Here is a 24,114-nt window from a genome sequence, read left to right on the forward strand (position 1 = left end):
GACCCGGCCTCTACAGCCCTCTGCGTTGAAGAATTTCACAGATTCACCACCCTCTGAGAGAAGAAATTCCTCCTCATTTCTATTTTAAATGGGCACCCGCTTATTCTGAGATTGTGCGCTCTGGTACTAGACTCTCCCACAAGGGGAAACCTCTCAGTATCCACCCTGTCAAGACGCTGAAGAATCTTATATGTTTTAATAAGTTCCCCACTGGGGAACTCTCACTCATTGTCCACCCATCTGCATTTGCCTTAAGTTGTGAGATGCTAGAATATCTAGTTCCTGAAGTTCAGTGGAAGAATCAAGGGTATTGGCAGATCATCTGAGTCAAAAGGTTGTGGCTTCAAATCCCACTGCTGTGACATGAACACAAAAATCTAGACTGACCCTTTCAGTGCAATGCTCAGGGCATGCTGTGGGTGGAGATGAAAGGCACAATATAAATGCAAGCTATTTCTGTCCTTAGAGCAAGTTTTGAAATGTGAGCATCAGAGATAGCAATTTCTTCACTGATGCTCAGTTTCCAGATGACTTGCTTGTTACAGGCTGTGATAATCTACCTACAAAGGAGCACAGTGAATTACAGAAAGCAGCCTGGGCAGAGTGAAACAACTCCAGTGAAAACCAGCAAAGACAAAATTTGAATCTCGCCTGAATTAGTTTTGGTCCCTTTATCTAAGGAAAAATATTCTGGCATTGGAGGCAGTCCAGAGAAGGTTCACGAGGTTGATCCCGGGTATGGAGGGATTTTATGAGGAGAGGTTTGGTAGGTTGGGCCTGCACTCATTGGAGTTTAGAAGAATGAGAGGTGACCTTATTAAAACATATAAGATTCTTCAGCGTCTTGACAGGGTGGATACTGAGAGGTTTCCCCTTGTGGGAGAGTCTAGTACCAGAGCGCACAATCTCAGAATAAGCGGGTGCCCATTTAAAATAGAAATGAGGAGGAATTTCTTCTCTCAGAGGGTGGTGAGTCTGTAAAATTCTTCAACGCAGAGGGCTGTAGAGGCCGGGTCATTGAGTATCTTCCAGGCTGAGATAGACAGATTTTTAATCAGAGATAAAAACAAAAAAACTGCGGATGCTGGAAATCCAAAACAAAAACAGAATTACCTGGAAAAACTCAGCAGGTCTGGCAGCGTTGGCGGAGAAGAAAAGAGTTGACGTTTCGAGTCCTCATGACCCTTCGACAGAACTTGAGTCCAAGAAAAGGGTGAAATATAAGCTGGTTTAAGGTGTGTGTGTGTGTGTGTGTGTGGGGGGGGGGGGGGGGGGGGTGGGCAGGGTTTGGGTGGGGGGGAGAAAGAAGTGGAGGGGGTTGGTGTGGTTGTAGGGCCAAACAATCAGTAAGGGAATCAAGGGTTATGGGGAAAAGGCGGGAAAGTGGAGTTGAGGGTTATCAGATCAGTCATGGTCTCATTGAACGGCCCGAGCAGACTCGATGGGCCGAATGGCCTCCTCCTGCTCCTCCGTCTTGTGGTGCTCTGTGCTCAGGAGGACAAGCAGCCTGGCATGTCCAACGTGCAACAGTCAAAGGCTCGCCATGTGGGCTTCAGCGACACTGTCACTTCAAACCAAGACATCTCCGAATGGGCGGCTCCCAGAGGCAGGTTGGACCCAAGTGATTTCAATCGCCGGCCAGTCCGCCCGGGAGGGTGGCAATTTCTCCGGGGCTCGCAGCGACGGATGAAAGAAAGCCCCGGGGCTCCCTCAATTTCCGGCACCCTGAGCCAATTTGGGTTGGAGTTGAATGACAGGGAGGACTCGTCACCCGGACGGGAGGGCGGGGAGCCGCCCGCTGGTTGGCTGGTTGGCTGGTTGGGTCGAGATCCGCCTTCAAGCTGCGAGTTTGCTGACAAGCCAGGCTTTTCCTTTGTCCAGGGCGGAATCTCCGCAAGGCGGGGGCGTGGGGGGCGCAAAGGAGGGTTTTCAGGTCGATCGGGATGAGCCGCAAGTGGGGATTTGGAGAAGCGCTGTTGGCGGTGGCTTTGACCTGTTGTGTTGGTTGCGGGCAGCTCGTTGCGGACGCAACCCGAGACTTTGTGCGGAACAAAGGTAGCGGGGCTGGGATTCTTTTAATCGGGTGATTTTTATTTATTTATTTATTTATTTATTTATTTAGGGCAGGATCTGACCCTGGGGACTGACCTGGAATCGAACCACCGTTCGCAAATGGAGTTCGTCAGCACGGAATACTGGGGAATGGGGTGGGCCCATCAGAAACAGAACATAGGAGACATAAGGACATCCCCAGTACTCTCCATAAATTGATATTGGGGCGCAGTCATTGCTGTAATGGAGGGAACAGGGGCAGCCAGCAGTGGTAACGTGCAACTGATCGGCTGTGCTGTGTTGCTTTTTTGGTGACGTTGGTTGTTTACCAGGAGAGCCCCTCGGCTTTCGGAAATAGCGTCCTGGCATCTTTCACACCCATTGGCTAGGGCAGCCCGAGCCTTGGTTTAATGACTCATTCAAAGGAAGGCACTGGTGGCAGTGCAGCACTCCCTCACAGTGTTGGAAGCGTCAACCTGGATTTTGTGCACAAGTCCTTGGAGTGCGACTTAAACCAGCACCTTTCCCTCAGGGGCAAGAACATGGGGGAAGCGCACCCTCCTGCCCCTTTTAAGAGTATTTTGGGCTATAATTCTGGGAGTCGTACATTGAAACGTACACGATTCTGAAGGGGCTTGATAGGGTAGATGCTGAAAGATTGTTTCCGCTGGTCGGGGACTTTAAAACATGGAGGCACAGTCTCAGGATAAGGGGCTGATCATTTAGGACTGAGATGAAGGGAAATTACTTCACTCAAAGGGTTGTGAGTCTTCGGAATGTTCTACCCCAGACGTTTGTGGGTGCTTGTTTAAAAAAATTCATTTTACAGGATGTGGGTTTCCCTGGCCGGGCCAGCATTTATTGCCCATCGCAAATTATCCTTGAGAAGGTGGTGGTGAGCTGCTTTCTTGAACTGCTGCAGTCCCTGTGGTGTAGGTACACCCAAAGTGCTGTTCGGGAGGGAGTTCCAGGATTTTGACCCAGTGACAGTGAAGGAATGGTGATATATTTCCAAGCCAGGATGGTGATTAGCTTCAAGGGGAATTTCCAGGTGGTGGTGTTCCCACGTGTCTGCTGTCCTTATCCTTCTAGATGGAAGTGGTCATGGGCTTGGAAGGTGCTGCCTAAGGAGCCTTGGTGAGTTCCTGCAGTGCACCTTGTAGATGGTATACACTGCTGACACTGTTCATTGGTGGTAGAGGTAGTGAATGTTTGTGGATGTGGTGCCAATCAAGTGGGCTGCTTTGTACTGGATGCTGTCAAACTTCTTGAGTGTTGTGGGAGCTGCACTCCTCCAGGCAAGTGGGGAGTATTCCATTACACTCCTGACTTATGTCTTGTAGATGGTGAACAGACTTTAGGGAGTCAGGAGGTAAGTTACTCACCGCAGGATCCCTAGTCTCTGACCTGCTCTCTAGACACAGTATTTGTACGGCTAGTCCAGTTCAGTTTCTGGTTAATGGTAACCCCCAGGGTGTTGATAGTGGGGGATTCAGTGATGGTAATGCCATTGAATGTCAAGGGGTGAGGGTTAGATTCTCTCTTGTTGGAGATGGTCATCACCTGGCACTTGTGTGGCGTGAATGTTACTTGCCACTTGTCAGCCCAAGCCTGGATATTGTTCAGGTCTTGCTGCATTTGGACTACTTCAGTATCTGACGAGTCATGAATGGTGTTGCCCATTGTGCAATCATCAGGGAACACCCCCACTTCTGACCTTTTAATTGAAGGAAGGTCATTGATGAAGCAGCTGAAGATGGTTGGGCCAAGGACTCTACCCTGAGGAACTCCTGCAGTGATGTCCTGGAGCTGAGATGACTGACCTGTAACAACCACAACCATCTTCCTTTGTGCTAGGTAAGACTCCAGCCAGTGGAGAGTTTTCCCCCTGATTCCCATTGACTCCAGTTTTGCTAGGGCTTCTTGATGCCACACTCGATCAAATGCTACTTTGGTGTCAAGGGCAGTCACTCTCACCTCATCTCGGGAGTTCAGCTCTTTTGTCCATGTTTGAGCCAAGGCTGTAATGAAGTCAGAAGCTGAGTGGCCCTGGCGGAACCCAAACTGAGCATCTGTGAGCAAGTAGTTGCTAAGCAAGTGCTGCCTGATTGCACTGTTTATGACCCCTTCCATCACTTTAGTGGCCCACCATTGAATTCATTTAAGGCTGGGATAGACAGATTTTGGTGTCTCAGGCAATCAAGGGATGTGGGGAGCAGGCGGGATAGTGGAGTTGAACCCGAGATCAGCCATGACATACTGAATGGCCGAGCAGGCTCAACGCCCATAGGCCACAAAGTCTACTCCTGCTCCTATTTTTTATGTTCTTGTGTTTCTTGTGTTCTGCAAAGCCAGAGAGAACCAGGGTTTTGCCATAATAATGCTCCCTTATTAAAATCAGTGTTTGAGTTGTGTATTCCGGCAGCTTAGGTTGGCAAGCTGTTAGTCGTAGAGAACAAGGAGTTTTAATTATGAAGTATCGCACATTATTTACAGCACAGAAGTAGGTCATTTATCCAGTTAGAATCATACTTATATTTGTAAAAAAATAAAAACAAAAAAACTGCGGATGCTGGAAATCCAAAACAAAAACAGAATTACCTGGAAAAACTCAGCAGGTCTGGCAGCATCGGCGGAGAAGAAAAGAGTTGACGTTTCGAGTTCCATATGAGTCTCCACTCACTTCATCTCACCCTATCAACATATCTACCTACTCCTTTCTTCCTCATGCACTTTTTTAACTTCCCCTTAAATGCATTTATACTCTTCACCTCAACCACTCCTTGTGGTAGCAAGTTCCAATCTCTTGATAAACAAATTATTTGGTTTAATATTCTTTGAACTCATTCCCATTCCTCTCTGTTTAAGCCCAAGCCCTGCCTTTGCCAATCCAATAATCCGCATGGAAAAAGAATGGTGTTTAGAGCTTGCAAGAGGTCGGATCCAAAAGTTGGTTATTTACTGTGATGTTTATCACGAGCTACATGGAGAAATGTGGTTCTGCATTTTAAGAGGAAGAGTTTGGACTGACTGAGTGTAGCTCTGGTTTCTGACTTAAATGGACATCACTGTTCATGACCCAAGAGAGTGAGTATTGTTGATAGGATGGAGGGAGAAGAGAGAGAGAGAGAAAGAGAGAGAGAGGGCTGTATCAAATATTAAGGGACAAATAAGGGTAGATAGAGAGAAACTATTCCCACAGGTTGGGGAGCCTCGGGCTAGGGCACATAGTCCAAAAATTAGAGATGACTTTTCAGGAATGAAGTTAGGAAACATTTCTACATTGAAAGAAGTTTGGAACTCTTGACTATAATATGTCAACTGTTAATTTTATATCTGAGATTGATAGACCTTTGTTATTCAAATGTATTAAGGGATATCGGGCCAAGTTGGGTAACTGGAGTTAATCATAGATTAGCCATGACCTCATTGAATTGTGCAACAGGCTTGAGGGACTGAATGGCTTCATGTTCCTGTTTCTAACTGTGGTTGATCCTTGTAGCAATTGTAGTATTGATAAAAGCAGGACTGCGGCTTTAAAAATAATCCTGTGTTGTAAAATCACATGATCTGTGTAAACCAATCAGTTTGTAGGACGGGAAGTCTCTAGGAGGTAGTTCCTCTTTAGTTCAACATGAAGAGCTTGATGCATGCATGTAGCTGCTGCTGCTACCTTGTAAATAAAGTTCAGTGTTTCCACCAAGAAAAGTTGCCTGGAAAATGAACTCCACCACAATCCTATAATTAACATTGATACAATTATAATGGAGGTTACTGAATGATGAATAGGGAATGGGGACTGAGATTCAGTTCACCCCATCCGACCCCACTTTCTAACACATTGTGACTGAAACCTGTTTATTGACTACTGCTCATTTTATACCCATTCAGAGTGATGAAGAAAAAAGACTTAAAAAAATTCTGCCTCTTCATCTTGCAGATCTTGAAGTTAAAATTCTATTCAAGAAACTCAGCTTATTATTTTCCATTCATTTATGCAGAGCAGGCTCAAAGGCCCAAATGGCTTACTCCTGCTCCTTGTTCCTAAGTTCGTAACTGACACAAAAAACCCTTTTGTCAATAAAGAAAACTCTTTGGCAGATGACTTGTTACTGAATTGGTAGAGGCAGTGGCGTAAAGAAGTATGGTTCTGGACTAGTCATCCAGAGGCCCAGGCTAATACTGTGGGGATATGGGTTCAAATTCCACCAGAGCATAATAAGTCTAGAATATAAAGCTAGCCTCAGTAATGTTGACCATGACAACTATCACCGATTGTTGTAAAAAAATCCATCTGGTTCTCTAATGTCCTTTAGTAAAGGAAATCTTCCGTCCTTACCTGGTCTGGCCTTTGTTTGACTCTAGATTCACAGAAATGTGGTTGGCACTTAACTGCCCTCTGAGATGACCTAGCAAGCCTCTCAGTTCAGGGGCCATTAGGGATTGGTAACATATGCTGGCCTTGCCAGTAAGACTCACATCCCATGAAAGAATAAAAATAAATGTCCCGGACACCACTATCACCATCCCTGGGTGGCTGCTGCCCCACCAGCAGGACAGACCCAGCAGAGGTGCTGGCATAGTTCCACAGTTGGAAGGAAGTTGCCCTGAGAGTCCTCAACATTGACTCCGGACCCCATCAAGTCTCATGGCATCAGGTCAAATCTGAAACCTGGGCAAGGAAACCACCTGTTGATTACCACATACCATCCTCCCTCAGCTGATGAATCAGTGCTCCTCCATATTGAACACCACTTGGAGGAAGCACTGAGAGTGGCAAGAGTACAGAATGTAATATGGGTGGGGGACTTTAATGTCTATCATCAAGATTGGCTCGGTAGCTCCACTACTGACTGAGCTGGCTGAATTCTAAAGGACATAGCTGCTGGGCTGGCTCTGTGGAAGGTGGTGAGGGGACCAACAAGAGGGAAAAACCTACTTGAACTCATCCTCACCAATCTACCTGTCGCAGATGCATTTGTCCATGACAGTATTGGTAGGAGTTGCCACTGCACAGTCCTTGTTGAGACAAAGTCCTGTTTTCACATTGAGGATACCCGCCATCATGATGTGTGGCACTACCACTATGCTAAATGGGATAGATTCCGAACAGATCTAGCAATTCAAAACTGGGCATCCATGAGGTGCTGTGGGCCACCAGCAGCCGAATTGTATACAGTCACAATCTGTAACCTCATGGCATGTATATCCCCACTCTACCATTACCGTCAAACCAGGTGATCAACCCTGGTTCAATGAAAAATTCAGGAGGGCATGTCAGGAGCAGCACCAAACATACCTAAAAATGAGATGTAAGTCTGGTGAAACTACAACACAGGACTACTTGCATGCCTAACAGCATAAGTAGCTGGCAATAAGACAGGGCTAAGTGATCTCACAATGAACGGATCAGATCTGAGCTCTGCAGTCTTGCCACATCTAGTCGTGAATGATGCTGGACAATTTAGCAACTAACTTGACAGGTTGTTTCCCCTTGTGGGAGACTCTGGGACCAGAGAGCGTAATCTCAGAGTCAGGGGTCACCCCTTTAAGGCAGAGATGAAGAGGAATTTCTTCTCTCAGAGGATAGTGAATCAGTGGAATTCTTTACCACAGAGGGCTGTAGAGGCTGGGTCGTTAAGTATATTCAAGGCTGGGAGAGACATTTTTAATCAGAAAGGGAATCAAGGGTTATGGGAAAAGGCAGGAAAGTGGAGTTGGGGATTATCAGATCAGCCATGATCTCATTGAATGACGAAGCAAACTCGATGGGCCGAATGGCCTACTTCTGCTCTTATGTTTTATGGTCTTAACCAATTCACCTCTTCAGGAGGTCCGCAGCAATGCAGATGCCAGTCTTCAGCCAATTTGATTTATTCCATGTGATATCAAGAAATGGCTGAAGGCACTGGATACTGCAAAGGCTATTGGGCCCTGACAATATTCCGGCAAGAGTACTAAAGACTTCTGCTCCAGAACTTGCCGCACCCCTAGCCAAGCTGTTCAGTACAGCTACAACACTTGCATCTACCCAGCAATGTGGAAAATTGCCCAGGTATGTCCTGTCCACAAAAAGCAGAACAAATCCAACCTGGCCATTTACGTTGTTGGTCTACTCTCCATCATCAACAAGGTGATGGAAGATGCTGTTGACAGTGCTATCAAGTGCTTAGCAATAACCTGCTCGTTGGCGCTTAGCTTGGGTTCCGCCAGGGCCACGCAGTTCCTGCCCTCATTACAGCCTTGGTCCAAACATAGACAAAAGAGCTGAACTACCGAGATGAGAGTGCCTGTCCTTGACATCAGTGCAGCATTTGACAGAGTGTGGCATCAAGGAGCCCTCGCAAAACTGGAGTCAATGGGAATCAGGGGGAAAATTCTCCTCTGGTTGGATCATACCTAGCACAAGTGAAGATGGTTGTGGTTGTTGGAGGTCAATCATCTCAAAAACTTAACTGAGTTAAAAGAGTCATGTATCAGTTACTCTTCTGGCACAGAGAAAACCATTATTTAAATCTGAAGCCAGTCTTTAATTTTCATTATGCTGGCTATCTGAAATATGAACAGATGCAACGCTACATTTCCTAATTTGACACATTCTAAATCTCTGCTTCTGCCGCGCTATGATTTTTTTCCTTTGGTTGTGGAGCAACTGATGCAAAATGGATACAATCAGTAAGAAACAGGTTTTTCTCGAAAAATAAAAAAAATTGCAGGGCTATGGGGAAAAGGCCAGGGATTGGGACTAACTGGATATTTCTCTCAAAGGGCTGGCACAGGCAAGATAGGCTGAATACTCCCCGTGTGCTGTATGATTCTATGAAAACTATCACTGTTAGCTTTTGATAACCTAAAGTGTTATCAGCTGCACACAGTTGGGTTGGGATGACAACTTTTGTGACCACACCTTTATATGAAAGTGATATTTGACAGTTTTTCTCACCTTGGATTTAAACTCGTGCATGACTTGTTGATTAATTGGAAATGTCACACACACTGAAACCGACAAATGAGGGACAAAAGAAGCTCCAATTGTTTGAAATCTCAGAAATCTTATTTTTAATCTTTCTTCCGGCACATTACCAGTTATCAGTCAAGTGGTCTAAATGTGTTCACTTCTCTCAACAACTGGCAGAACTAGCCAATTCTGGTATTGTTAGAACTGTCCTAGTTTAATATCAATTCATTGATGAAATTACAGATTTTGTGTCAAAAATTCTATGTGGTGTTGGTTGTCAAGTTCCACTGACACACTGAAGGTGAAATTGGTCTTCTGTAATAATGCTAAGTGGAAGATAGTAAGGCAGCAGCCCATATTATGAACTACCCAGTAGGCACCTGTGGCAAAGAAAGTGAATCATCAACCCGTTTTATGCTAATACTGGAAAGCAATTTTACCCCCATTTCATTATTGCACTCATCAAAAATGTTCTCAAAAATTGTTACTGCTAATCCGCTCAGAGTTTTTGATTAGAATTGCTCGATGTTCATATTGAGTCCAAGTAGCATTAAATTACTAATATTAAACTTTTTCTGCCATCAGGGAAGATGAATGTTCTCTTGATTATTGCTGATGATCTGCGCACTAGTCTGGGATGCTATGGTGATCCGATTGTGAAATCGCCAAATATTGATCAACTTGCCTCAAAGAGTGTTGTTTTCAAAAATGCATTTGCCCAAGTAAGTTTAGTTGCTGTGTGTAAAGATGAAGCCCTTTGGCTTGTGTTGGCATTGTATTAGTAAAACCTATAATAGAATTACATGGCATAATATGTAAGAAGTGGCCTTTGTCTCAGCTAGCCTAGTCAGGCCAACTCAACTCATATTTTAATACTGGTGACCTCTTTTTCCACTTAGCTTATTCATAGAGTCATACAGCATAGAAGGGGGTCATTCAGCCAATTATACCATCTTTTTGAAATAGTAAATCTAAACAGTACTGTGGGGTACTAAAAGTACTTTCTCCACAGCCTGGCATTTCTTCCTCCTTCAAATATTTATCCAATTCTCTTTTGAAAATTACTATTCAGCCTGCTTCCATCACCTTTTTAGTCAGTGCCTTCCAGATTATCATAACTTGCTGCTCAAAGATAATCAAAACATTAATCAAAATTTCCCTGTTATCTAAAAAATCTAAACCTGGCGTAGCAGTTATGCATTTAACAGGGCACTGTTGCAATATTTTATTTCAAAATATAAATCCATATCCTTTCCTTTCTGGTGCTCTATGGCTGAGGCTTTCATGTTATATATGTACGTTTGCAGTTTGTATAAACATTACCCTACACTTATCCACATCGCTTGTTCATGTTTAAGCCCAAAGGTTTAAGCTAAAGGTCCAAGTCTATCCAAATGTAATGAATCTCTTTTCTATTTACTACTTGTCCACATATCAGTCAGGAGTGGGAACCCTGGCAGATTTTCCCATCCCTAAACTGTGGATGGTGAAGATAGTTCCATTTTGTCAGCGGTGGCTCAAGAGGCATTCTGTCGCCTCTGTGTCAGAAGGTTATGGGTTCAAGTCCCAGCCCAGAGACTTTTAGTTTGTTTTTAGTCATTTATAGCTTCTTCTGTTATTAGCAATCCAGACTGACACTTCAATGCGGCACTGAGGGAAAGCTGCAGAGGTGCTGTCTTTTGAATGAGACTTAAATATAAGGCTCTGTTTGTTCTCAGGCGGGTATAAAACATCCCATGATGCTATTTCAAAGAAGAGCACAGGTCTTTTCCCAAATGTCTTGGCCAATATTTGTCTCTCAACCAACATGACAAAAACAGTTTATCTGGTCATTATGACATTACTGTTTGTGGGAGTTTGTTCTGTGCAAATTGACTATTGTGATTGCTACATTACAGCAGTAACTACACTTCAAAAGTGCTTCATTGGCTATAAAGCGTTTTTGGATGCCCGGTGGCCATGAGAGGCTCTGTAAACATGAGATCTGCACAGGTGAAAGGCCAAACCTGATTTCTCCTTGCGCTCAGAAAGTTGAATGGACGTTTGGGATATGTTTTATAACAGAAGAGACACACGGACTCGAAACATTAACTCAGTTTCGCTCTCCACAGATGCTGCAGACTTGCTGAGTTTTTCCAGCATTTTATGCTTTTATACCTAGAGGGTTTTGAGCTTCTGACATTTCGATATGAATGTTGAATTAACAATTACCACATGGTGAAAAGGGTAACAGAAACAGAAATACCTGGAAAAACTCAGCAGGTCTGGCAGCATCGGCGGAGAAGAGCACAGTTGACGTTTCGAGTCCTCATGACCGTTCCACAGAACTAAGTAAAAATAGGAAAGAGGTGCTCTTCTCTGCCGATGCTGCCAGAATTGCTGAGTTTTTCCAGGTATTTCTGTTTCTGTTTTTGTTTTGGATTTCCAGTATCCGCAGTTTTTTGCTTTTATCTCTGGTGAAAAGGGTACTTGTGCTTTTCAATTCCAGCCCTAACTTTCTATGGTGAGTTTAATGGTCAATTAATTGGAAACTGCAAGTTCTTCAAAATAACAGGGAGGCTGAGATGTGATGCTGTTTGTGCAAAACAAGTGGCCGAGCAGTACCTGTGTAAATTAACCAGCAAATTCTGGAGATTTGCAACTTGCCACGTATTTATTAATCCCCAAATCTGCCTATTAATAAATGAGTCATGCTAACACACTGTTATTTTTTTTTCTGGCCAAATGCTTAAATTTGGAGAAGTTTCTAATCCAATTTTGAAGTAAAATTTTAGGATGGCGAGTAACCCTTCTCTTTGAATGTGTTGCAGCAAGCTTTATGTGGGCCCAGCAGGACATCATTTCTGACCAGTCGCAGACCTGATACCACTCGTCTTTATGATCACAATTCTTACTGGAGGGCGCACGCTGGGAACTACACCACACTCCCTCAATATTTGAAGATGCACGGCTACTTCACCTTGTCAGTGGGAAAGGTCTTTCATCCAGGTAAGATCTCGGCTTCTGCGTAGCACAGGGACCGGAATAGACCATCCAGTCCCTCGACCCCGCTCCACCATTCAGTCAGACCATGGCCAAGCTCTATCCACCTCCCTGGGTTCGATATCTGTTAAAGTAATAAATCTGGCCTTTTGTGCAGTGATGAGACTTTTTTTATTGAGGTGATGGAACCAAACGCAAATTAAAACATTACAATGCTCAAGCTATAGTCATAGTAACAGAATGAAGTGACCCCATTCTCCCCCAAGGAGATATGCTCTTCATTGTAATTCCGTCCTCTCCAATGGATAGCTTACAATTACCTGCACTTTTACTGCCTTTATGATCAGCACTAGCTTGACCCTTGAAGCATGACCTGGTCTCTGCAATGTAAAAACGTCAGGGAAGACCATACAGTGATACAGCACAGAAATAGGCTGAAATAAAAACAGAAAATGCTGGGAAACCTCAGCAAGTCTGGCAGCATCTGTGGAGAGAACCACAGAGTTAGTGTTTTGAGCCCAATGTGACTCTCCTTCAGAACTGGAGAGAGGGTTTTGTGCTGTTGATAAAGGTTTGGAGGGACAGGTGCAGCAAAAAAGGTCAGGTATAGGCTGGAGGTCAGGAGAGATTAAATGACAAAAATGTCACGAAACACAAGACATAGGGATTGGTAATGATAGTATTAAAGTCTAAAGCTTTGATCCAGAGTAGGTGTTAACAGCAGAATAAAGCTCTATAGGCTATTAACATCTACTGTGGACCAAAGATTTAGACTGAACTGTTTTATTGCCTGACAGCAAAATGAATCTTAAATATACACGTGGCTCTCATTTTTACTGGGTTGTGGGTTAGGGAGCACGAGTGGGTAGTTATTGTGGGTGTGGGGGTTGGTGGGGGAGGGTGGAGTGGAGAACCCTGCAGAATTTAATGGGAAGACCTAATTACCATTTCTGGAATCCATTTCCTGGCTGCAACCAATCAGATTGTGAGGCCAGCTGGCTGTCAGACAGGTAAACCAGGGAGCAGAGAGTGTGGAGGAAGAGTTTGTTGATGGCGGGGCAGTTGTGTCATTGTTTGAACATGTGGCTAGAGGATCCAGAGGTAATATGTTCGTCAACATCATAGAAGGTTATATTGCAGAGAACAGGGCACCAGGAAGACAGAGAAGAAGGTGGATGGATGACATTAGCCAATTGAAAAGGACTGCCAGAGTTGGCGATGTGTGGAGGGCCATAATTAACAACCTTCAGACAACCAAGGCCACCACATGAGGAGATATAGGGGCTAATTAGGGTCAGGGAGATCACATCAATTGGGAGACTTGGGGCCAGAGAGATCACAGGAGGAGGGGAGAATGTGGCGAGGAAGGACTGTGCATGATGGACATTGCAGAGGGAGCTGCCGGAAGATTACAGAGTGAAGAGTCAATAAGAAAGGTGGCGAGTGATTGCAGGCTGGGGAGGGCGTTCAACATGGGGGGTATGATGTAGTAGGGGATCTGGTTCCTGGCGATTTGTACGTTAATACCCATTAAGGTCACCACAGTTTACGTAAGACCTCAACAGCGTGAGTACCTTTTTAACAATCTAACGTTCATGCAATGCCAAACAATTCTCTGGTAGCTTGGTGAAGCATTCCTCCACCTCTAGGCCCACAGGCAGTGCTGGAAAGGCACTTACACCTTCCATCCAGCTGTTCTCTCCTCCTCTTGAGGACTGCGAAACCACCCATGAGCGTGTTAAAACCGAGAGAGAGATATTGGGATGAATATTCCAAGGATTGGCAATCACCATTGGCTTGCCACCCCTCTCCCTTTTAATTAACTTAACTGGAGCTCCACATTTCTCATCCGGACTTCCAGACTGGACCTCTTGAGAAATGTGGAGCACAGCTGTTCGGAGGTCCTTCCTTTCTAACGTTGGGGGAGACCAAGCTACGCCACCTGTTTATGGTACTAGCTGCCGTATGCTGGTAAGTTTAAACGTCCCTTTGTTTAAATGCCCCTTTGTTTAAATGGTACTTTGACAAGCTACAGAGGGAAGGGAAGTTTGTAAGGTAAGGGGGTAGGGTGAGTCGCGGGGGGGGTGTGAGATAGTGGGTGGAGGGTGTTAGTTGGAGGGTCAGGAGGTGTGGGGGCTTGTGGAGGGGTGGGGTTATAGTCAGATGTTGGTGGGTGGGGGATAGTGGGTGGTGGGAGTAGTTGGAAGTTTGGAGGATGGGAGTAGTCAAAGAGGGTGGTGGGCCAGTGGGGTAGTCAAGAGAGGTGGGGGGGGGTTGCTGGGAGGGTAATTGGGGTGGAGTAGTCAGCTCAGTGGGTAGCCGGGAATTTGGGTGGGGTAATCGGGGGAGGGGGTTGTCGAGAGGTAGTTAGGTTTGGGGATAGTTCAGTCAGGGGTTAGTTGAGGGGTGGGGGTTAGGGAGGATAATCTTGGGGTGGGGGGTTAGTTGCTGAGTCGTGCAGGGTGGTTGGGGTAGTTGGGGAGGGCAGTCATGGGGGTCAGGGAGGGTAATCGGGTAGTCGGGGAGGGGGTATTCGTGAGAGTCGGGGAGGGGAGTAGGGAAGGGTAGTCGTGAGAGTCAGGGAGGGCTGTCTGGAAAGTCGGGAAAGGTAGTTGGGGGAGTCGGAAAGGGTAGCCCTGGGGGATGGGGAAGGTAGTCATGGAGGTCAGGAGGGTAATTGGGGGGAGGGGTGGGGGGAGTTAGTCGGTGGGCGGGGAGGTAGTCGGCTCGCGTGGAGGTGTTGGGGAAGGTAGCTGGGGGAGTTGGGGATTGTAGATGGCATGTTCAGGGGGTAGTTGGGGGGCTGGGAGGGGGGTTGGGGGTGGCTAGGTGGGTTGTTGGGGGGTGTAGCTATCTTGGAGGAGCGGAGAGGTTGGTTCAGTGGGGGGGGGGGTCGGAGAGGATCAGATGCTCGGGGAGGGGTAGTTGGGCGGTTGGTGAGTGGGGAGGTAGTCAGGTGATTGGGGAAGGTAGTCAGGGGCTGTGGGGGGAGGTTCCAGTGGCAGGTCAGTGGGGTCAGTAGTATAATCCAGGAATTAGAAATGCTTTAATCCTTCCAATTTTGTCATGCCTGGATAGGAGGAGTGTGTGAGTTATCAAGCCCTATAACTCCGCAGGCTGTACCATTAATTTAAATGTTTAATTTTCTCACCGGAGGAGCCAATTGTTTACTTATACCTCTAGTACCTGGAAGAAAAGAGACTTTGACCAGGTCTCTTTCAAAAACTCAGAATGATTAATTTTAAAACAAATCTTATTTTAACAAGTTGCAAGTCCTGGTTAGCACACATTTGTAATCAGGAAGTATAACTATCTATCTCTTCCTAAAGAATTCCCTCAGCCCACACACAGACACAAGCAAACAAAGGACAAACAGATAGAGTCTCATTGCAGAGATGGACTTTGGAGGATGAGCGTTATAAAGTAAAGGATAAAGTCCACAGGGTCTCAACGCTGTCAACTTGGAGTTCTCTCATGTGAAAACAGGCCGTTGGTCCCAGCAGATGCCTGGAAGTTCTCACCACTGGTCTCAGTTTTGCAGGTCGAAATGTAGACTGGTTACATTCAGATGAGGGTTCTCACAATTATAGGCGAGGTAGGGAGATGGAGCCAGTCAAGGTAGCGTGTCCTCCAGCAAAATCGCCTTCCAAACAAGCAGGTTCAGAACTTAAACAAAAACAGAATTACCTGGAAAAACTCAGCAGGTCTGGCAGCATCGGTGGAGAAGAAAAGAGTTGACGTTTTGAGTCCTCATGACCCTTCCACAGAACTGAGCGAATATAAGGAGAGGGGTGAAATACAAGTTGGTTTAAGGTGGGGCGGGGGTTGGGGGAGGGCGAGAGAAGTGGAGGGGGGTGGTGTGGTTGTAGGGACAAACAAGCAGTGATAGGAGCAGATGATCAAAAGATGTCACAGACAAAAGAACACAGAGGTGTTGAAGTTGGTGATATTATCTAAATGAATGTGCTAATTAAGAATGGATGGTAGGGCACTCAAGGTACAGCTCTAGTGGGGGTGGGGTGGAAAGACTAGCGGGGCATAAAAGGTTTAAAAATAATGGAAATAGGTGGGAAAAGAAAAATCTATATAAATTATTGGAAAAAGCAAAAGGAAGGAGGAAGAAACAGAAAGGGGGTGGGGATGGAGGATGGAGTTCAAGATCTAAGGTTGTTGAATTCAATATTCAGTCCGGAAGGCTGTAAAGTCCCTAGTCGGAAGATGAGGTGCTGTTCCTTCAGTTTGCGTTGGGCTTCACTGGAACAATGCAGCAAGCCAAGGACAGACATGTGGGCAAGAGAGCAGGGTGGAGTGTTAAAATGGCAAGCGACAGGGAGGTTTGGGTTATTCTTGCGGACAGACCGCAGGTGTTCTGCAAAGCGATCGCCCAGTTTACGTTTGGTCTCTCCAATGTAGAGGAGACCGCATTGGGAGCAATGAATGCAGTAGATTAAGTTGGGGGAAATGCAAGTGAAATGCTGCTTCACTTGACAGGAGTGTTTGGGCCCTTGGATGATGAGGAGAGAGGAAGTGAAGGGGCAGGTTTGCATCTTTTGCGTGGGCATGGGGTGGTGCCATAGGTGGGGGTTGAGGAGTAAGAGGTGATGGAGGAGTGGACCAGGGTGTCCCGGAGGGAACGATCCCTTAAACCAACTTATATTTCACCCTTCTCCTTATATTCGCTCAGTTCTGTTGAAGGGTCATGAGGACTCGAAACATCAACTCTTTTCTTCTCCGCTGATGCTGCCAGACCGGCTGAGTTTTTCCAGGTAATTCTGTTTTTGTTTTGGATTTCCAGCATCCGCAGTTTTTTGTTTTTATCTCTAGGTTCCCAACTTATATTTTTTCCCTCTCTCCCATCTGATTGCCTCTTTTTCTCCCAGCTTATCATTAATTAAAGTGCTTTTCAGCTCAACACCAACAAACAGCTCCTTCTCAAGTACCAGAGAGGTCAGGTGATTTTTTTTTGGGGGGAAGAGGCCCGTTTGTTGACAGTTCCAAGGTGAATTTATGACCTTTTAAAAACAATCCCAGATTAGCAACCACATACAGATCAAGCGAAATCCTTTTACTTTGTAAAAGAAAACTTCGGTCCTGAGAGACATGATTCTAGCAACTTTTCCCGGGTAACTATTTTGCTAAGAGGGTCGAACCATCCAAAGTCTCTGACTTTAACTCAGAGTTTTGGAGGTTTCCAGCCACAGGGGTGTTCTCCAGCGGAAGCTGAAGCATCCTGAACAATTCCCGCGTGGTCCGTGCGTAGGGACTTCTAAAGGGCCCCACAGTAGAGCTTCCAAGATACGACCATCTGACAACCAGGAGACCTGGGTCAAAGTTTTAGGCACGCAGTTTCATTAAAATATTTAAATGAGGGACTGCCCCTGAGAGAGGATTGGTTGTCCTGTCCCGCCACAGTTAAAAATAGAAATGGATGGCTTGTGATCAGGTTTGAAATTTTTTAAAATTTAACTTCTCAAGCAAGTCAAACCCGCCTGCTTTGGGTGTTAAAATTTGCTCTTGTATCTTTGTGGGCTCTTTTGGGAATCTTTCTTGAAATGTCTATTTTCGTACCCTCGCCCAAAACAATTTTAGCAATGTCAGCTTTGAAATTTTCAATTGACCTCCTCCCCTACCCCACCACCCCACCCCAGCCCATCACACCCTGAACAATGTTTTTAGGGAAAAATGTTTTGGATTTCAACTGCCCTTTGCGTGTAGGAGTGCTTCCTGACATCACACCTGACTGGCCTAACTCTGATTTTAAGATTATGTCCCCTGGCTATGGGCTCTCCCACCACCAGGGAAAATGATTTCTATCTTTCGATCCTGTTAACTCGTTTGATTATTGTTACGACCGGGATGGGAGGAGTGAGAAGCTCATCTAGTTCCAATGCTCTACAGGCCGCACCATTAGTTTTAAAGTTTAATTCACTCACCAAAATGGCTAATGATTTACCTTCGCGACTGTTAGACACAGAATAACAGAGACTTTAACCAGGCTTCTTTCAACAAACTCAGAATGATTGATTTATTATAAAACAAAACTTATTTTTTTAAAACAAGTTGAGCTGGTTAACAGACAATTGTAATCTGGAAGTATAATTATCTATCCCTTTTAAAATTCCCCAGCACATACACACATACACAAACTTGAACACACACGAACAAACAAAGGATGAACACATAGAGCCTTTGCAGAGATGAGCAGTTGGAAAAAATACTTTATAAAATAAAGGGTAAAGTTTGCAGGGTTTCGACGCTGTCAGTCTAGAGCTCCCTCGTGTGAAGACAGGCTGTTGGTCGCAGTAGATGTTTGGAAGTTCTCATTAATAAAGCTTAGGCATAGAGGAGAATAAGACCATAAGACATAGGAGCAGAAATTAGGCCATTCGGCCCATCGAGTCTGCTCCGCCATTCAATCATGGCTGATAAGTTTCTCAACCCTATTCTCCCGTCTTCTCCCCGTAACCTTTGATCCCATTACCAGTCAAGAACCTATCTATCTCAGTCTTAAATACACTCAATGACCTGGTCTCCACAGCCTTCTGTGGCAATGAATTCCATAGATTCACCACTCTCTGGCTAAAGAAGTTTCTCCTCATCTCTGTTCTAAAAGGTCTTCCCTTTACTCTGAGGCTGTGCCCTCGAGTCCTAGTCTCTCCTACTAATGGAAACATCTTCCCCATGTCCACTCTATCCAGGCCTTTCAGTATTCTGTAAGTTTCAATCAGATCCCCCCTCATCCTTCTAAACTCCATCGAGTATAGACCCAGAGTCCTCAAATGTTCCTCATATGTTAAGCCTTTCATTCCTGGGATCATTCTCGTGAACCTCCTCTGGACCCTCTCCAGGGCCAGCACATCCTTCCTGAGATACAGGGCCCAAAATTGCTCACAATATTCTAAATGTGGTCTGACCAGAGCCTTATAAAGCCTCAGCAGCACATCCCTACTTTTATATTCTAGTCCTCTTGAAATAAATGCCAACATTGCATTTGCCTTCCTAACTACTGCGTCAACCTGCAAGTTAACCTTAAGAGAATCCTGGACTAGGACTCCCAAGTCCCTTTGCACTCCAGATTTCTGAGTTCTCTCTCCATTTAGAAAATAGTCTATGCCTCTATTCTTCCTACCAAAGTGCATGACCTCACACTTCCCCACGTTGTATTCCATCTGCCATTTCTTTGCCCATTCTCCTAACCTGTCCAAATCCTTCTGCAGCCTCCCCACCTCCTCAATACTACCTGTCCCTCCACCTGTCTTTGTATCATCTGCAAACTTAGCCAGGATGCCCTCAGTTCCTTCATTTAGATCATTAATGTATAAAGTGAAAAGTTGTGGTCCCAACACTGACCCCTGTGGAACTCCATTAGTCACCGGTCGCTATCCTGAGAAGGACCCCTTTATCCCCACTCTCTGCCTCCTGCCAGACAGCCAATCTTCTATCCATGCTAGTACCTTGCCTCTAACACCATGGGCTCTTATCTTACTGAGCAGCCTCCTGTGCGGCACCTTGTCAAAGGCCTTCTGGAAGTCCAAGTAGATAACATCCATTGGCTCTCCTTTGTCTAACCTACTCATTACCTCCTCAAAGAATTCTAACAGATTTGTCAGGCATGACCTCCCCTTGATGAAACCATGCTGACTTTGCCCGTCTCAGTCTCTCATGTTTCCAAAGATAGACAAGTCCCACTGAGATGTGGATTCTTAGGATTCTTAGCTGGATACTGATAACCACCCTATTTCAGGCAAGACATGAAGAGTGCGAGCTGGGCAGCTTCACTTTCTCAGTTCATTCCAGGCTGAGTTTAAAAAAACACATTCAAAACTTAAAGCTTATCTCTGTCATGTGATTTCCAGTAAATCACTAGCCTTTGCCTTTAAACCAGATGATTTTTCCCCATCCATTAAAATGATTGCAGTGCAAACAAGCAAATAGCTCTTCCCGCTCAAGTACCATGCTGGTCAAGTGATTACTTAGAACAGGCAGGCTTGCTCTCAGTCCAAAGGTGAACTTATGACCCATTAAAAAAAATCCAGCTCAGTTTCCAAGTGTTCCAAGAATCCAGGTAATGCATTGTCTTTCCATATTTTAAAATAAAATATTGTCCTGAAGGATATGACTCTAAGATTATTTAAATACATCAGTTAGATCACCCCTTAATCTCGCATACTGAAGGGAATCGAAGTTTGTTTTTTTCCCTTTTCGATCCAATGTCATTCTGGTAAATCCACGCTGTACCCTTCCATCACTGTTGATGATCAAGAGTTGACTGATGGGGCAATAATTGGTCAGATTGGACTTGTCTTCCCTTTTGTGGAAGCACAATCCTGGACAATTTTTTGCATTGTTGGGTAGATGACAGTGTTGTAACTGTACTAGAACAACTTGGCTATGGGTGTGGTTAATTCTGGATCACAGATCTTCAGTATTATTGTCGGACATTTTGAGGGACAATAGCCTTTTCAGTCTCCAGTGCCTTCGGCCATTTCTTGATATCACGTGGAGTAAATCAAAATTTGCTTTTTCTTTATTCATTCACAGAATCTGGGCTTCACTAGCTGGGCCAGCATTTATTGCCCATCCCTATTTGCCCTTGAGAAGGTGGTGGTGAGCTGCCTTCCTGAACCGCTGCAGTCCATGTGGTGTAGGTACAACCACAGTGCTGTTAGGGAGGGAGTTCCAGGATTTTGACCCAGCGACAGTGAAGGAACGGCGATATATTTCCAAATCAGGATAGTGAATGGCTTGGAGGGGAATTTCCAGGTGGTGGTGTTCCCATCTAGCTGCTGCCCTTGTCCTTCTAGATGGTAGTGATCGTGGGTTTGGAAGGTGCTGACTAAGGAGCCTTGGTGAAGTCTTGCAATGCATCTTGTAGATGGTACACACTGCTGCTCCTGTGTGTGTTGGTGATGGAAGGACTGAATGTTTGTGGATGTGGTGCCAATCAAGCAGGCTGCTTTGTCCTGGAATGGTATCAAGTTCCTTGAGTGTTGTGGGAGCTCCACTCATCCAGGCAAGTGGGGAGTATTCCATCACACTCCTGACTTGTGCTTTGTAGATGGTGGACAGGCTTTGGGGAGTCAGGAAATGAGTTACTCGTAGCAGAATTCCTAGTCTCTGACCTGCTCTTGTAGCCACAGTATTTATATGGCTAGTCCAGTTCACTTTTTGCTCAATGGTAACCCCCAAACTGTTGATAGTGGGAGATTCAGTGATGGTAATGCCACTGAATGTCAAGGAGTGAGGGTTAGATTCTCTCTTGGTGGAGAGGGTCATTGCCTGCCACTTGTGTGGTGCTAATGTTACTTGCCACTTGTCAGCCCAAACCTGGATATTATCCAGGTCTTGCTGCATTTGGACATGGACTGCTTTAGTATCTGAGGAGTCACGGATGGTGCTGAACATTGTGCAATCATCAACAAACATCCCCACTTCTGACCTTATGATCGAAGGAAGCTCATTGATGAAGCAGCTGAAGGTGGTTGGGCTGAGGACACTACCCTGAGGAACTCCTGCAGTGATGTCCTGAAGCTGAGATGACTGACCTCCAACAACCACAACCATCTTCCTTTGTGCTAGATATGAATCCAACCTGCGGAGAGTTTTCCCCCTGATTCCCATTAACTCCAGTTTTGTGAGGGCTCCTTGATGCCACACTTGGTCAAATGTGGCCTTAGTGTCAAGGGCAGACACTCTCACCTCACCTTGGGAGTTCAGCTATTTTGTCCATGTTTGAACCAAGGCTGTAATGAGGTCAGGAGCTGAGTGGCCTTGGCAGGACCCAAACTGGGCATCAGTGAGTAGGTTATTGCTAAGCAAGTGCCGCTTGATAACACTGTTGATGACCCTTTCCATTACTTTACAGATGATTGAGAGTATACTGATGGGACGGTAATTGGCCAAGTTGGATTTGTCCTGCATGTTTACAGGACATATCTGGGCAATTTTCCATTTAGCCGGGTAGGTGCCAGTGTTGTAGCTGTGTTGGAACAGCTTAGCTAGGAGTGTGGCAAGTTCTGGAGCAGAGGTTTTCAGTACTGTTGCTAGAATATTATCAGGGCCCATAGCTTCAGCCATTTCTTGATATCATGTGCAGTGAATCGAATTGGCTGAAGACTGGCATCTGTGATGATGGGGACCTCCGGAGGAGGCTGATATGGATCATCCATTTGGCACTTCAGGCTGAAGATTGTAGCAATGCTTCAGCCTTATCTTTTGCACTGCTGTGCTGGGCTCCCCCATCATTGAGGATGGGGATATTTGTGGAGCCTCCTCCTCCATTGAGTTGTTTAAATGTCCACCACCATTCATGACTGGATGTGGCAGGACTGTAGAGCTTAGATCTGATCTGTTGGTTGTGTGATTGCTTAGCTCTGTCTATCACTTGCTGCTTATGCTGTTGGCACACAAGTAGTCCTGTGTTATAGCTTCACCAGGTATTTTTAGATATGCCTGGTGCTGCTCCTGGCATGACCTCCTGCACTCTTCATTGAACCAGAGTCGATCCTCTGGCTTGATGGTAAGGTAGAGTGGGGGATATGCTGGGCCATGAGATGGCAGATTGTGTTCGGGTACAATTCTGCTGCTGCTGATGGCGCACACTAACAGATGCCTCGTCTTGAGTTGCTAGATCTGTTCGAAATCTGTCCCATTTAGTATGGTGGTAGTGTCACGCAACACAGTAGAGGGCATCCTCAGTGTGAAGACGTGACTTCACAGTCTCCACAGTGGCTGTACAGTGGTCACTCCGACCAATGCTGTCCTGGACAGATGCATCTGTGGCAGGAAGGTTGGTGAGGACAAGGTCAAGTATGTTTTTCCCTCTTGTTGGTTCCCTCAACACCTGCCATAGACCCAGTCTAGCAGCTATTTCCTTTTGGACTCGGCCAGCTCAATCAGTAGTTGTGCTACCGAGCACATGGACATTGAAGTCCCTCATACATTCTGTGCCCTTATCACCGCTCAGTACTTCTTCCAAGTGATGCTCAACATGGAGGAACACTGATTCGGGGAGGGCAGTACGTGGCATTCAGCAGGAGGTTTTTTTGCCCATGTTTGACCTGATGTCACGGGGTCCGGAGTCGATGTTGAGGACTCCCAGAGCAACTCCCTCCTGACTGTATACACTGTGCTGCCGCCTCAGTTGGCTCTATCCTGCTGGTAGAACAGGACACCCAGGAATGATGATGGTAGTGCCTGGGACATTATCTGTAAGATATGATTCAGTGAGAATGACAATGTCAGGCTGTTGTTTGCCTAGTCTGTGAGACAACTCTCCCAATTTTGGCACTAGCCCCTAGATGTTAAATTTATTAACAGGGCTGAGTTTGCGGTTGTCATTTCCAGTGCTTAGGTCAATGTCAGTTGGTCCGTCTGGTTTTATTCCTTTTTTGAGTCTTCGTAGAGGTTTTATACACTGCTAGGCCACTGCACAGGGCATTTAAGAACCAACCACATTACTGTGGATCTGGAGTCACATGTAGGCAGGTTTCCTTCCCTAAAGGGCATGAGTGAACCAGAAGGGTTTTTAGAACAATCGACAATGGTTTTGTAGTCATCATAGACTTTTAATTCTAGATTTTTATTAAATTCAAATTCTACCATCTGCCATGGCTAGACTTGAACCCAGGTCCCTTGAGCATTACCCTGGCACTTATGGTTACTAGTCCAGCTACAAGACCACTATGCCATTACCTTTGCTTTCTTTACTTACAATACCAGTGACCTGGCACAAAAGACTAACATCTCAAAATGTTTGTGCCTTTGATGTGTTTTATTTTAATATAATCTCTGAGCATGATCAACAATGTTAAACTTAACTGCAATGTCCCTCATCTTTCAGGGATTGTATCCAATCATACAGATGATTATCCTTACAGCTGGTCCATTCCTCCGTTTCATCCTTCAACACAGAAATATAAAAACGCAAAGGTAACACTTAACTGTTATGTTAGTGAAGGGGGTGAAGGTGATTCAGACTGTGGTGCTGAGGTCATTGAGTCAATCAGTGTGGATTTGAGTCAAACGTAAGCCAAGGCTTCTTCAGCAGTATGTCCCAAACCCGTGACCTATGACACCTAGCAGGACATGGGCATCATACGCCACACATTATGCTGACTTTG

The 24,114-nt window shown here is 45.5% G+C and overlaps 1 protein-coding gene across 4 annotated transcripts in view; it reads left to right on the forward strand.

The window, feature by feature from the left end:
- The window catches only part of ids (iduronate 2-sulfatase), a 150,843-nt gene that overhangs the window by 106,925 nt on the left and 19,804 nt on the right, over window positions 1–24,114 (forward strand). The window contains exons 1-4 of one of the 4 annotated variants that reach the window (XM_041194777.1): window positions 1,854–2,055; window positions 9,596–9,732; window positions 11,821–11,998; window positions 23,835–23,923. In XM_041194777.1, the coding sequence (XP_041050711.1) occupies window positions 1,944–2,055; window positions 9,596–9,732; window positions 11,821–11,998; window positions 23,835–23,923 (516 nt within the window). In that variant the 5' untranslated portion in view covers window positions 1,854–1,943. Of the gene's footprint in view, window positions 1–1,853; window positions 2,084–3,134; window positions 3,190–9,595; window positions 9,733–11,820; window positions 11,999–23,834; window positions 23,924–24,114 lie in introns of those variants that run through there. The other 3 variants (XM_041194779.1, XM_041194780.1, XM_041194778.1) reach the window with 3 other exon arrangements.

The sequence above is a fragment of the Carcharodon carcharias genome, chromosome 9, assembly GCF_017639515.1.
Source record: "Carcharodon carcharias isolate sCarCar2 chromosome 9, sCarCar2.pri, whole genome shotgun sequence".
Taxonomy (NCBI): Eukaryota; Metazoa; Chordata; class Chondrichthyes; order Lamniformes; family Lamnidae; genus Carcharodon; species Carcharodon carcharias.